Source organism: Schistocerca piceifrons, chromosome 2 (genome assembly GCF_021461385.2).
Source record: "Schistocerca piceifrons isolate TAMUIC-IGC-003096 chromosome 2, iqSchPice1.1, whole genome shotgun sequence".
Taxonomy (NCBI): Eukaryota; Metazoa; Arthropoda; class Insecta; order Orthoptera; family Acrididae; genus Schistocerca; species Schistocerca piceifrons.
In genome coordinates, this window is record NC_060139.1 from 660,359,190 (window position 1) to 660,375,670 (window position 16,481).

Consider the following 16,481-nt stretch of genomic DNA (forward strand, 5'->3'; position numbering starts at 1 on the left):
ATATCACATATCAGGTGCCCCATTGCACTTGATGTGATGATTCCTTACAAAAATACACTGCTATCACTTGCCTGAGCAGTGCAGTATTGGAAAGCAATACATACAGTTCATGTCATTTTCATCATACTTGCACCATTTATCAGGATGTACCTTTATGTACCACTACTCAACTGTCCAGATGATCTTCTACCACGTTTTAGGTCCCAATGGAGGAGCTCCTCTTTCCCCTTTGATGTGCATCACACAATGAGGTGGCTTGACTGTGCACTGGTTAATGTTGTTGACTTGGTAAGTGATTTGCTGCACTGTTGCTAGCTATCCATCGTTACAATCCATAACATACAATGGGAGTCCCTACCATCAACACTTAACACAGTGCAGTTGACTCTGGCATCAACTCTTTCTTCCAGATTGCTGTGCTCACAGCACATCCTCGGTATGATGGTGTACAAAAATCCCAATGCCTGCATGACACCAAAAACTGAGTTCTCACATTTCAGGCACCAATAATCTCACGGCAAGCAAAAGCTCTGATATCACACATTGTGCTCATCCTGTGCTCAACTGTAACGTTGACAGCCACTACGAAACTCGACATCATCCCAATCTGGTAACACCTCAAGCTATCCCATCAGAGAGCAGTGGGAAGAAAACACTGCCAATAAAGTCTCCGATGAAAAATAACAACAATATTGTATGGAAGCAACTAGAGCAATGATTATGTAAGAATCCTCAATGGTATGAAGTAGCACACCAATGAGCCAAAATAATTATGAACATTGTTTAATAGCTTCTTGCTCCACCTTTAGAATGCAATATAGAAGCAATATTGCATGGTATGGAGTCAACAATTCCTTTTCAGTTTTCCAGATCAGGTAGATTTGATAGCCAAGACATTAATCTGAATTCATATTATGTCTCTCGTACCACAATTCTGGCCTTGTGACAGGGACAGCTTCCCTGTTACAAGATGCCATTGCTGTCAGGGAAGATTTCAAGCACGAAGGGATGCAGGCAGCCCACAATAATGTTCACAGAGTACACAACAGTCAAGGTGCATTCAGTTCCTACAACAGGCTCCTTAGAAGCCCAGGTGACTGTCCCCAATAGCACAGTACTGCCCCCCCCCCCCACCCCCCCAACAACTTATGCCCGTGGTATGGTGCATGTTTCAAGCACCAGTTTGGCTGGATTTCACACACTTCCATTGATCCACTGTCCAGTCTCAATAACCCTGTGCCACTGCAATCATAATTGCCGATATTGTTGCTTCAACATGGGAACATGTAGGGGTTGTCTACTGTGGAGCTCCTTTTTCAACAACATGCACTGAACAGTGTGCTCCGAAATATTTGTGCCTGCACCACAACCATACTCTATTGTCATATCTGCCACAGATCGGCATCTACCTTGCTTCACAGATTGGGCAAGCCTTGGACCACCACATTCCCTGATGAACTGTGGACATCCAACACCTTGTCACCTATTCATAGTTTCATCGTCCTTCAACACAAATGTTCACAAAAGTAACATGCAAACAGCCAACCAGCTTTGCGATTTATGACATGTTCAATCCCAGGTGCTGGGTCTTATCACATTACATAACCGTAACACCACCAGGTGGCATTCAGTCTCACAATGGACAGGATTCATAATGTTTTGACTCATCAGTGTATGTTAAAATGTAAGAAAAAACACAAAATGCAAGAAAAACTTTTTATTATAGATTTTGAAAATACATACACAGGTGCTAGGATGAACATAAATGATGATGATTCAAACAGTACCAGGCTCTAACTACATGTAACATATTGCAGATAGGTGGTCATCATCACAAACCATATGTCCACAACTGTGTACCTCATTTATATACCAAGATCAGGTCATATGAGTCTGACATTTCTAAAGTGGTGTTTTTTTTCAGCATTCATAACTAAATTTCAAGATTAAAAGATATAGACTGAGTGACAATTGTTGTACAACCATAGATGTTTTTGGAAGAACCACATATTCTAAAAGCTGATGACAATAAAATGGAGGAATAATTGGACAAACTGAAGTTGGTATAATTACAACTGCAGCTATAAAAAGTTACTTCTGGTGATAATTAATCTCTGACTGTGCAAGTATCTTGCTTAAAGCTAAATTTGCTGCTTCATGATTGTATCTCTTATTTCTAAACTTTCCAATTACAATTCACCTCCATCAAAGAACAGATAAAATTCAATGAAAAATTTAATTAACTGAGACTCATGAGTCACTACTTACCTCATTAAATGTAGTTGTTATCATCTATCAGGAGGCACAATTCTGCCGAAATTGAGGCGAAGTTGCTCAAAAAAGATAAAAGTCAGTATTGTGTGTGGGGCAAGACGAACAAATCTGAGAATGTAGCCCTGTTGAAGGAAAAGAGTACAGCACTGAATTAGTTTTCACATTATTAAATGATTCCAACTATCAAAGTTTCACAGAAAGCAATGGCAAATTTTTATCTTTAAATTATTCAGCTATAGTACTGTTTTAGAGAAATGCGGATGTTATGGTATTGGGGGTGTGACAGATTTTTATTTTTCCTAACGAACAGAACATAGCACTAATTATAATAAAACAGGATCTACAGAATGGGGAAAAACATTTCGCTAGCCACAGGGATTTATACTTAGTTTACTTTTATTCTTTATATACATAAATAATTTTCAGCAACACATTCATGAAACAAAAGTAGTTTCTACAGCTGATAATGTGAACACTATAATTAAGAATTTTGTAAACAAACATCAGAAAATGTAAATTACATATTCTTGAAAATTATTAATTAATTCTCTGCATATAGGATGTCACCAAAATTTGATAAAAAACTATACATGTGATTTTTTTACTGCTCGGAATCTGACATTCCACTTGACAGCATTAGGGAAAAATCAACAGGTATGGCAGTACACCAAAATTTTCTAATTTTTTGATGTTCACACAGATATTAACTTCAACTGCAAGTCACATATTACAGATATTTTCATACATTGTGTTCAGTTACTTCTATGTTATGGGTAACAGCAATTGTTCATAATTTATGTCAGACATAAAACTTATTTTATCTAAACTGTTGTTCAGAAAAAACAAACACCTTGAATGACTGGAGATAGGACACTCATATTCACAGGATATGTGCATTAGTATGTTCTGCAGAAATTATTAGCATTTCAGTCAGTTCAGCTTGTGTCCTGTCGCATTAATAGGCAGAGGGCCCACCATGGCCCTGATAACTTGTTCCACGCATGGTGACATCAACGCATATAAGGTGCGAATGGCATCCTGTGGTGTAGCCATCCATGTGCATTCACTGGTTCGAAAATTCATCTGTGGTGGTTATGCAAATGCAGTCACTGTGATGCCGCTCACCCTGTCTGCAGCGAACCAAATTGCACCATTATTTTCAAACAAACAAAACTTGGATTCATCTGAAAACATTATCTGATGTCATTCCTGTCCCCCTGTGCCATCATTTCATACACCACTGCCATCTAGCATGTTTCTGCACATTTGTCAAAGCCAGTGGACGACACGAACTTATGCTGTAATAAATGGTGACAGACTGTCACCCCTGATAGTGTACGATGTTTTCCACTGTTCCACTGTTGTGTCGGGGATGAGGAGGATACAGATCAGTCCTGAAATGCCATTCTGATGAGGTGTCGATCTTCTTGAGGGGCCGTTTGGGTGGTGTGACTTGTCGTGTTCTTCCATGAACAATTCTGCACACACCCTTTGCACTGCCAAAACACTTAGTTCCACATAAGCAGCAGTTTCCTAGATGGATGCATCACATTCTCTCATGCCAATAACACACCCTCTTTCAAAATCGCTGATTTTACGGTACAGTTCGCGCATGTGTCTGCGATGCATCCTGCACGTCTGTTCAAGTGACAATGATCCATTACACTTCACTTTATTGTGACATCAAGAGCTGCAGACACATTTTACTTGTAAGTTGTGTTGCCCTGCAATACTGATATTCATCTTGAACCCTGTAGTGATTCAAGAATTTCTGTGTAAATTCTAGAACCACTCACCTTCTATCGCCTCGAACATGCGATATTCTGGATATGAGTGTGGGATGGTAGAATCCTAACTACTGCGCGTCACATGTTTGTGTGAGCGGGTTTAAAATCAGTCGGAGGAAGAAAGTAGACACAGTGGTCGGACGGCACCGACAAATACCTGTCAGGCAATCCACAGATGTTTTAGTGAATATATAAGGAAGAACCATGGAGTTTATATGCAGCTCTGTGCTTATTGTGTCATTGACTATTGTAATTAAAACAAGAACTGTTGAAAAAGTACTCTTGTAGACTCTTGACGCAACCTTGTTAGAGGCAAGACTCATTTTATAATTCATGTTAAGAAAGATCATGGTATCCACGACAACTTTCTTTTAACTGTAACTCAATTTGTTTCTAATGTCTGACTGTATGAGACACTTGCAGGAAGTTACATATTCATGTGGAAAGTGAAATTTTTATTGTGTATGGAGGTCAAATACATCGTTAGTTGACGAAGAGTAAAGTTTGTATGTCTATTTATTTCATAAGTAGAAAGAGTCTAAAAATTCCTGTACCCTGCATTATTTGATGGAGAAGAAGTCAAGAGGGTTTCCATCAGCCGGCTATTCAGTAAAGAAGAGTGGCTGCAAATTCCAAGTAAGTCACCTCGTAAAAAAGTGGAAGATGGTTTGGGGGAATAAGCCGATATAACCCAGATCCACACTCACACTTTAAGTTGTCAGAACATTAGAATGTGGCAACCTGTGGGAAAGGACTGAGAAAACAGGAATTTTAAGTCAAAAACGAAAGAAGAAGTTGTTATGCGTTGCAATAGCAACCAAACATAATAAGACAAGGGAATTACCCCGAGACATTAGAATATGTTCAAGTATCCAATGGATCAAAATTTAAATGGAAAAACATTGAAGAAATGAAAAATTCACAACGATAAAAATAGTAAAGAAGATTTCGACATATTTGTCTAAGAAGAAGTAATCATAGCTAAGAAGATTCAGTGCGGGGAGTATACAGCTCTCACATACATCGCGGGGACGCAGAAGCGGAAACCCAACATACATCCGACATCACCAGCACTAGCTGCTGTTCACCGGTGCTGACTTATCTCCACATCCGCTCACCTACGCAACGAGAATTCTACGCCAGGTGAGCGTGAAACAAAACTTGTTTACTTTAGTATGAAGTGGTACAAGATACTGTTGAGTGAACTGTTATTGTGTAATTATTATATTTAAAGTTAGTTTTAAATGCTTACAAGAGCTAAGGTGTATAAAAGTATGGAAAATATATAATATAACAGAATGGTTAAACTCAAGACCTCGCTATGGCCATGAAAATTAGCAAAGAAGTGCCACACTGTGCTGAGTTGATAAATTTAATCAAAGCTCAGAGTCTTAAGTTAAACTCATTAAGTTCTCAATTAAATATCCAGAGTGAAGCTTTAAATGCACAATGTGTGACTAAGTAAAGAACTGGACTTAGTAAATTCTCAATTAAATGCTCAGAGTGAAACTCTAAATATTCAAATGACAACTTTGGTTTGTTAAACGCCAAAGCCGACTATCAAAGCAAATAATTTAGTAATCTATGCGAAGGCATGGATGATTTGAAGACTGAGTTCGGCACTATAAGTAATAAAGTAGAGAATTTAAAAGTAGATTTAAAGAAAGAGTTGACAAATTCTTTGACCACTCATATAAATCATATGTTTACTGACCTTAGTCAGAAACAGAATGATACTTTTTAAAGATTTATTGAAAATGTTAGAACTTGACATTGAGGACAAATGTAATAATGTAGAATCAGAACCTATTGAAAAGTTAGGATCTTTTGAAAATGTGTACAATTTTAAATATAATGATGTAAGACAGGGAATGAATACTTTGAAAGAGAGCGTAGATAAGCATAATGAATTAATGCCAATCAATCAATCACAAATTATGGGTGCCAATACCTAGGTGGATAATGTAGAAAGGAATTTCAAAGAGAAAATAGCTAACTCTGATATAAATGTAATTAGTTTGGAGGAACAATTTGGAGAAATTATAGAATGAAAGGTTACTGAGAGAATAACATCCGGGAATGTACCGCCTATTCAGTCTTCTGAACTTAATGATTCCAGGAAGAGGATGGGCGACCTGTGGAGAGAAATTAAGCTTATCCAAGACAACCTAGAAAAAAGGGTAACTTCACCTAATGTTGTGTTAACTAGTGAAGCAGTGACTGATTTGCAATGGGGAGCTAATTCAGGATTATCTAGACAATTCCCTAAATTTAAGCTGGACGGAGATGTACATCCGACCAATTTCTTAAAAAGACTTAACCAAGCTTTGCCAAAAAATTGGGAAGATTCCAAGAAGATCGAATTTGCTGTGGGGTACCTTCTAGGGGAAGCCTCAGAATGGGGAACAGTAAATATTGAGACTTTTTCCTCTTGGGAAGACTTTCAAAATAAATTTAAAGAGAAGTACTGGCCTGCCAGTGCCCAAGAAAAGTTAATATTAGATCTGTGGGACCCAAAATATTATAATAATACTTGGGGTACTATGAGGAAATATTTCGATTGGCATTTAACATGAGAAAAGTATTTAGATAACCCAATGGAAGAAGGATTAGAATGTATTTTAGTTAGACAACTGCCAATCTATGCGAGAAAAGACATCTTATTTAGTGGTTCAAAAACGATAGAAGACTTGTTGTCTTTTGTTTGACGCACTTGATGCAATAAATAAGGAGCACAACGAAACTTTACACCAAGGTGAAGGATCAAACTATAAAAGAAATAGCGGAAATAATTTTAAAAAGCATGAGGCAAACTTAGCACAAGTACACCAGTACAATAAGAAAAGTTGTAACAACAACTGTCAAAAGAAGCATCCACATTAAATTTAGATCTGGTAGCTTCTCAAGAATTTGTACCAAGTAACTATAAAACACAGAATGGAAATGTAGTATCTCATTTCAGTAGCTCACCCATAATTAGTAGTAGTGAGGAAAATGTTGTTCAACCTGAATCCAGGGCCGGGGCCCAGGTCATGGAGCTACATTAGGAGGCCTTATTCCATAAAAGTATGTTAACTTTACACACAAAATACCCACATAGGAATGGTTGCCGCTTGAAGAACCTAGCTTAGCCACTAATAATCCACAACCTATAATAGCAGGGACAGTGGAAAATTCCAAGGTTAACATATTTATAGATTCGGGGAGTGAGGTATCACTCATCTCAAACACATTTTTTAACTCGATACAGAATAAACAGGACTTACTGTTATTGCCAGTGACTGGAGTATACATAATCGGGATAAAAAAAAGTAAACTTGTAAAATATGAAACTCAAGTGAACTGCAGTACTGGAAATATGTTATTTTGTCAAACACTATTAATAGTAGAGAATATTAATAGAGATGTACTATTCGGTTTAGATTGGTTGTCAGAGTTTGAATTCATCTTAAACTTTGATGAACATCATCTTTGTTTTGGTAGAGGGGACAGTAGATGTTGGACACCATTTGTGACAAATGGTCATATTGAGGGACAAACAACTGAGTATCGGTGTCTGTGATTAACAGTTACAGCTCACTTATCACCAAAAATCAATAATGTGGATCAAAGAACACATCAAATTGATATACAAGACAAAGTTAATGAATCCCTAATATTAATCAATCAACAAAGGCGAGCTTTATATAAAATTTTAATGAAGTATGAAGTGGTGTTTTCCAACTGTCCAGGGAACAACAGCAACTATATCTGTAAGTTCAAAATCAAAGATGACACTCCATTCTTTTGCAAACTGTATCCAGTACCATTGAGTTTGAAGGAAGCAGTTCAGGATGAGATTAACAAAATGATTGATAATAATACAGAAAGAAGTTCCAGTGTAATGAATAATCCTCTGGTTGTGGTGAAGAAAGCTACAGGTGGGGTACAATTAGTCTTAGACGTTCGTACACTGAATTGACATATAGAGACGGAGAGTGACTGACCGATTAATATCGACGAATTGTTATCCAAATCTGAAAAGGCAAGATTCTTTAGCACAATGGACTTGACCATGGGACACTGGCAGATAACATTACATCCAGAATCCAAAAAGTAAACAGCCTTTTTGTTTGATGGAAAATCATATCATTTCAATGTGTTGCCATTCAGACTTAATATCTCTGTGTCCATATTTATATGTGTTTTAGATGAAGCACTAGGGAGAGACTTATTGAAGAATTTGATAATATACATAGACAATATCCTCATAATATCAGCCACTTGGGAGGAACATAGTCTAACTTTGTGCAAGACTCTGAAAAAATTTAAAGAGAAAGGTATTACAGTGAAGCTGTCAAAATCGTTTTTTGGGTGCCAAGAACTTAAGTTCTTAGGTCATATTATAGGGGTAAAGGAAACAAGACAGGACCCTGAATGCATAAAAGCTATCAAAGGATGTCTGCACCCCAGAAATGTAAGACAATAAATAGGTATGACCAGATACTATTGACAGTACGTACGCGGGCAAGAGTTAAATGACTTGAGAATTTTACATTTATTAAGAAGAGGAGTACTGTAGACTTGGGATCAAGGTGCAAATGATGCATTTGAAAATGTTAAAAAGAGCGCTCGTTGAGTCACCCATATTACATCATGGGCGAACCGTTTAGACAGATGCATCTGATTACGGTGTTGCTGCCAAACTTTTCCAAGGAGAATGGGATCCAAGTCATGTAGAACATAGAAGCATAGCTTTTGCTAGCCATAGCCTACATAAGCATGAACTAAATTACACAGCTACCAAAAAAAAACTATTGGCGATTGTGTGGAGTATTCAAAAGTTTCAAACACTAATATGGGGATCAGAAATCCATATTTATACAGATCATCAAGCTTTATCCTTTCTAATGGCTAGTAGAGTACTACACAGTAGGTTGATGCAATGGATGCTTTTCCTACAGGAATACGATATTAAGATACAGTACATAAAAGGTTCCAAAAATATTGTACCTGATGCTTTATCGAGGCTGCCAATAGGAATGGAAGAATTGAAATGTACTGAAGAGCACTGCGTCATTTTTGAAATTAACTTTATATCAGCAGAATATCCAAACATCATGGTAAAGGAAATGGCTCAAAGAATAACACGGAATATCCATCATGATCCTTATTTCACAGAAATATTTTCTATGTGTATCTAGAACTCTTTACCTCCCAATCAATCAGGAAAATGGAAAATTATAGATCATAACTTGATTTGGAGAGACAGTGTAACATCACAGCGTTATCGCTTATGTATCCCAAAGATAATGGAAGACGAACTGGTGTGGCATGTTCACACAGGATATGGACACTTCAGAATAAAATAATGTATATCCCATATGAATAAATTTTATATTTGAAGAAACTAGGTCATAAGATAGCATCTTTGATTAGAAGATGTGAAACTTGCCAGAAAGTAAAAGAGAATAATACTCAGGTGAAATACAAAACGTATCCTATTATTCCTACGTCATTACACAACCTTGCAGCGGCAGATTTTTTTGGACCAATTCCATAAGGAAAGGGAGGAGTGTCATACATTTTGGTTATCACAGAATGTTGGTCAAAATATGTTAAACTATATCCCATGAAAAGAGCAAATACACAGACGGTTATACACTGTTTACAACAATACTTTCTAGAAGTAGGTAAACCAAAACGGTTTCTTACGGATAATGGACCACAATTTGGCAGTAACAAATTTAGAGAATTCCTAGTGAGGGAAGGTATTCAACAAGCGTTAATCTCCAATTATAACCCGTCATCAAATCTGTGTGAGCAAGTAATGAAGGAAATTGGAAAATTATGTCATACTTACTGCCATGAAAAACATACTTCACGGGCAACGAAAATTAAGGACTTTGAACTTATCCTAAATGAATTACCCCATTTATCGGCTGGGTTGATGCCTTTAGAAGTTATAGGCAAACCTTTTGCAGAAGAACAAGTAAATCAGGAAATAGTTTCTAAAAATTAATGAAAAGGCGCTACAAAGAATAAATAAGCATGACAAAAAAGCTGTGGAACCTCAGTACCAAGTCGATGAACTGGTTCTTATAAAACAACATCTTCCCAGCTCAACTCTGTAGAAAGAGACTCATGTTTTTTCAAAAATATGAGGGACCATACTGGGTACAAACGGTGATCTATCCTAAGACGTTATTTTTAGTAGATCCCACAACTGGATTCAAGAAGGGTAGATACAAAGTAAAGGATGTAAAATTGTATATCCCCCAGGGACATTAACATTCTAAGTTAACAGGCAGAGTAACGACCGTTGGATCCCGAGCTGTTTTCGAGGTTTTTTCCAAATAGTTTCCTGCACCAAATTCCTTTAAAATCTAGAACTATTCTGTAATCTTATTGCTTAGAAAACCGGATATGACTATGAAATAGAGAACAACTCCAGAGAATCACAGAAATAAAGTGATATCTAGATGAAATAAACTAAATAGAGTTATGTTTGTGGAAAATATGGTAAGACGTGACTAGCTGAACAACTGTTATACTGTAACGTATAGATTTTCTATTTTGTGTAGAGTATTTTATACCTTTTATGAGATGTGATATAGATGGTAGGGTTTGTATAAACTTTGAAAGGGGTGGGTATTGTAGCTATAAGCATGATTTACAAGAACAGATAAATCATGATTAACACAAAACACACATCACACCTTTCAAACAACCCTCACAAACAAGTGTGCCTGATTTTTCATCATTTTCCATTTCTTTAGGGTTACTAGGATTTCCTTCGGGGACCTCAAAGGGTGAAGGTGAGACAAGGCCGTTCTGTAGGAGATAATTTAACACCAAACCTCCTCCGGGGCCTCACTCAAATACCTGAGGGGTAGAGTTCCTAGGGAAGGAGGGGGAGGGGGGTCCTGTCTTTGGGGCTATCTTCTTTGTCTTCTTTGATCCTAGCATCCATATACTTTTTTCCTTTCTTAATTCTCATTTGAGGACCTGTTTATTTTTTCCCTCTTTCCATATTCACAAACTTCTATCGTTGAAGTCTTTCCTTATTTGCGTGGTTACTAAAAACCTAAGTCTTATCTTTAGATAAGAAGGCCGAAGAATCAGACTACATGAACACACACACACACACACACACACACACACACACACACACACACATATACACTTCTACACAAACATTAAGTCACATAAGAGGAAGCCTATCACGATGTGAGAACTGCCAGGTGTCGTAGAGAAAATGTGTGTACATATGGAAATATGCACACATATATAGAAATCTATGACGGTTCTACATCGAATATTCACAAGAAGAGGTGCACATACATAACGAACAACTATAAAGTAGTAATGAGTAATGGATACATAAGACAGAGGCGTGAGCAAAGAAAGAAAACGAAAATAGGGGTAGAATTAGTCATGTTGATCATTAGGTTACATCAGCGTAATAAGTACTCTGATGAATTGTAGGATAGTGGGACGTAAATACTATATGTAGACATAGTAACTTTTGAAAATATAGAAGTTGATAAGTAGAGGAGGACTCTAGGGAGTAAATGATATATTAAAGAATGAATGCGAAGATTAAAATAGATTTACATCTTCACCAGAAGATATTTAATTATGGTATACATAGAAATATATATTACGGTAATGAACCGTGAGGCCTACTCAGAAAGGATAAAGGGGGTGTACCCGGCATGCACTAAGTATACAGGGCAGGTGTACCTATGTGGAGATAGGACGATCTGTGGCCTAAAAAATAGGGGTGTTTTGTAAGGGGCATACCCACCAGAATGGAAAGAGGAAGTGCTCTCATAATGACAACCCACAAGCAAGGAATAGGTGCTGATCCTAGGAGAAGAGAACAGTATCATGACAAAAGTCACAAATTTTATAGGGATTGTTCTGGGAAGTGTGAATTCTATGAATGACTAGCATTATTATGTTTCGTGGAACTAAATGAGAGTCAAAAGAACACTTTCATTTTGTCCAGAGTTCCTCCAAGCTACAAATAATGAAAATAGTACATACTAAGAAAAAGGTAGTACAAAAGATAGAAATAGAAAATAGTTTACTCATGTGTCAAACACCTAAAGTTTACAACTGAAAAAAAGGAAATAAAGAAAAGAAAAAGACTCCTCACAATTCCTAAATACTAATAAAGCTTACTAAAACCACGAGTAAATGCTCATGTCTTCATAACAAAGTAAAATAAGAAAAGAGTAGAGAAACAGTAAGCAAAAGATTGTTCAAGAGAGGACAGAGAATTGTTACGGAAAGGAAAGGTATGTACATAAACATGTGTAAGAAATGTATACTGTTAAGATATGAAATGTAATTATGAGTGATATTATTTGCATAATAATTATGCGTAAAATATCAAATGTTCCATCTGAGAGGGGGTGAGGTGGGGGAGGGGGATACGTACGCTTCAAGAATTTCTGTGTAAGTTCTAGAACCACTCAGCCTTCTACCGTCTTGAACACCTGATATTCTGGATATGTGTGTGGAATGGTAGAATCCTACCTACTGCGTGTCACATGTTTGTTTGTGCAGGTTTAAAATCAGTCACGGGAATAAAGTAGACGCGGTGGTCGTACGGCACCGACAAGTACCTATCAGGCAATCCACAGGTGTTTTAGTGAGTGTGTAAGGAAGAACCATGGAGTTTATACGCAGCTCTATGCTTATTTTGTCATTGAATATTGTTATTAAAACAAGAACAGTTGAAAAAGTACTCTGGTAGACTCCTGATGCAACCTTGTTAGAGGCAAGACTCATTTTATGAGTCATGCTAACAAGGTCATGGTATCCAAGACAACTTTCTTTTAAGTGCAAATCAATCTGTTTCTTACATCCGACTATATAAGAGATTTGCACGAAGTTACATATTCATGTGGAAGTGGAGTTCAAATACATCATTAGTTGACGAAGAGTAAAGTTTGTATGTCTACTTATTTAATAAGTAGAAAGAGTCTAAAAATTCCTGTACTGAGCATTATCAGACGGAGAAGAAGTCAAGAGGGTTTCCAGCAGGCGGCTGTTCAGTAAAGAAGAGTGGCTGCAAATTCCAAGTAAGTCACCTCATAAAGAAGTGGAAGATGGTTTGGGGGAATAAGCCAATATAACCCAGATCCACACTCGCACTTAAAGTCATCAGAACATTAGAACCCATGAGCCAATATGGTTCAGATGCTAATCATTTCTGCAGAACATACTAAAGTGCACCCCGTGAATATGAACATCCTATTTCTAGTAGTTCAAGCTGATCTGTTTTTTCTGAACATGAGTGATGATTATTATTATTATTATTATTATTATTATTATTATTATTATTGTGGTTGTTGTTGGTACTACTATATATTTGCATTCTAGTGATACGAGGCCGTTGGGATCCAGCATGGCGTTCCGTATTACCCTCCTGAACCCACCGATTCCATATTCCGCTAATGGTCATTGGATCTCGACCAACGCGAACAGCAATGTCGCGATACGATAAACTGCAATCGCGATAGGCTACAATCTGACCTTTATCAAAGTTGGAAACATGATGGTACGCATTTCTCCTCCTTACACAAGGCATCACAACAACATTTCGCCAGGCGACACCGGTCAACTGCTGTTTGTCTATGAGAAATCGGTTAGAAACTTTCCTCATGTCAGCACGTTGTAGGTGTCACCACCAGCGCCAACCTTGTGTGAATGCTCTGAAAAGCTAATCATTTGCATATCACAGCATCTTCTTCCTGTCAGTTAAATTTCGTGTCTGTAGCACATCATCTTCGTGGTGTAGCAATTTTAATGGCCAATAGTGAAAATATAAAAAAATACTGAAAACAGTTATGAATGCCAGAGGCCAAAATAACAACTGGAGTAGTAACTACTGGTATGAAAAAATAAACAGAGTAAAGATTAATGGTCTTCAACAAAATACTGGTATTACATCACGTAGATGCAAAACCACCAGACAGACAGTTTCCATTTGTTTGTTAGAATTAAACATATTGCTAAAGTGCTCATTACAGATATATAATGTCACAAATTAAAGCTAATTAATGCAGCACGGAGGAAAATGAAGCAAGAGTGTGGAAAATGAGAAGGAAGTGTGTTGCTGCCAAATGAACAGATGAAAATGCGATATTAAATGGGTGATGGTAACAGAAGTTGGTAAAGGCATTAAAGAGGACAAACCTTTCTTGATGACATAATTGACAAAAAGTTATTAATGTAGGGTGGATAAACAATCATCTGCTTAAAACTGTACCTTATAAAATGATTTCAATGTGCAGTATTACCACTCTCCTATCCCCGAAATCATGCCCAAACCTCAGGGATCTCATTCCAGAAGTCCAGAATGAGCTCTACCATCTCGTCACAATCCTAAATCCATCACAGAACTTTCCCGCTGAATCAACTCCTTTCCATACCTGTACTCGCCCATCTTTTCTATACTTTTTAAAATCCACAAAGCTAAACACTATGGATGCCTTATAGTAAATGGTTACTGTTTTCACACTGAAAGGATTTACCTCCAAGTAAACCAACACCTACAACAAACTGCCCTCAGTCTATGGCCTGTTTGAAGTTACTTTAGGGCTGACAACTAGGAAGGTAGTAGTGGGGTGAGGCTTAGGAGGAAGGCAAGGCATGAATTCAACCAATCCCACAGGACCTGTAGCTGGAGCTATCACTCTTGCTTGCCAGGCCTTCCCTCCCCGTAATATAACACTTCCGGCTTGGACTACACTTCAGGCTCAGGCAGTCTGCTGACCTGGGAATTGTGCATTGTATGCTGAGATTTTGTTTATTTCCATCTCATACCATTGTAGGTTTAATATTTTGTGTGTTATTACTACTGTTTATTGAGTGATTGGCTTCAGTGTCAAAAGTTAGAAGTAAAGAATAAATTTAAAAAGGTGGAACTCACGGATCTAACATCTGTCCATAAACTACGGTTTCTCATACATGAAACTGACGAGCTAGCAAAAATGTATCAGCATGCAGTCATTAGGCTGCCATCTTCTCACTGCTATTTCAAATCAACAGACTTGATGTGGGCCCAATTTAATTGTTACATTGTCAGTGATAATAATAATAATGATAATAATAATAATAATGTGGCTACAACTGCCTGAGAAACTGCCCGAGACTGAAGGTAGGTGTGTGTGTGTGTGTGTGTGTGTGTGTGTGTGTGTGTGTGTGTGTGTAATAATATGCTGTCTGCAGTCATGGCACTCAGCAATAAATCTGTTATAGAAAATGATCATGTCATTAAATATCAGCAGTGTCTGTTGCTTCAAGCATCTTTGACAACGAGATTAATGTCAGTAGAGTTTTTCCACTGTCATCGCAAAAAAAAAGATGCACAGGATTATTTAGATGCATGTCTGGCATTTGCAATTTTTTAAGTATCTGCATAATAAAATATATTTTCAGAAGTTTGGAAATAAATCTCCACCCCTCATTTAATAGGTATAATTTCTTTTGTGATGTTACAAATAAATATAAAATTTGATCTGTAAATGTGATAACAGATTAATTATAAAACTAGTACTCTGTTTCTCACAATGATACCAAGCAGTGGGCAACTGCGAGCGCAGCATCACGTATCACATTTAACTCAAATTATCTCTTGGCAACGGTCTCCAACAGAGCTCTAGTTTGGAGCTAAAAAAAGATGTATTCTTAATATTTTGTTTGTGTAATGTGTTCAACCAAATTCAATAACAAAAATTTCCTGCATGTCAAAAATTCTGTGATGTTGTCTGGAAATGCATTTTTGTAAACTTACCGTATATCACCTTAAAAATTTATTACTGTAACCAAAACAAAAATAAAAAAAATAGTTCAATTCTTCCAGAAGTCACTGATAATATCTTTCTGCATAGAACAGTTTGTGAATCCAATAGAGTTATATGAAACATAGTATTACCTGAGGGTACAGTGTGGGATGTGGCAACTCTGCTCTGAACGTTGACTTGTTCCTGCCAAAGTGTCAATCCTAAAGTAATTTTGAACAGACTATAATTGCCTACATAAATGACACAAACCATTCTACCATCACTGATCCTTAATTACTATGCAATCACAATGAGGATCCTTGCTTGTAACAGTTAAAACTATCTGTTTCCACATCAATATCATTCCCCCCTCCCAGACACACACACAATATTTTTACTATCAAATAATACCATTTCCAAAATCCTGCTGATCATATGCCGACTGTTGCAGTCCTTATACAAATGACAACTTATGTTCTCATGATAACTACTATTACTCTGAGAGAAAAACATAAAAACGTACTAAGAAAATCTACTATAGTTATGGGCCTAACCATTTAAAGATATGATTCAGATTCAGACTTAATGATCCGAACCCAGTGCCAAAGTATATGATTCTTACATTTCCAAATTCTGAATG

General features: G+C 37.1%; 1 protein-coding gene across 5 annotated transcripts in view; it reads right to left on the minus strand.

Moving 5' to 3' along the window:
• Positions 1 to 16,481, minus strand: part of LOC124776982 (mitochondrial dicarboxylate carrier-like) — a 153,011-nt gene that overhangs the window by 54,081 nt on the left and 82,449 nt on the right. For all 5 annotated transcript variants that reach the window (XR_007015676.1, XM_047252223.1, XM_047252222.1 and 2 more), the window contains exon 8: positions 2,269 to 2,396. Coding sequence is in view for 4 of the 5 variants with exons in the window: in XM_047252223.1 (XP_047108179.1) it covers positions 2,289 to 2,396 (108 nt within the window). In the remaining variant the exon portion in view is untranslated. The remainder of the gene's footprint in view (positions 1 to 2,268; positions 2,397 to 16,481) is intronic.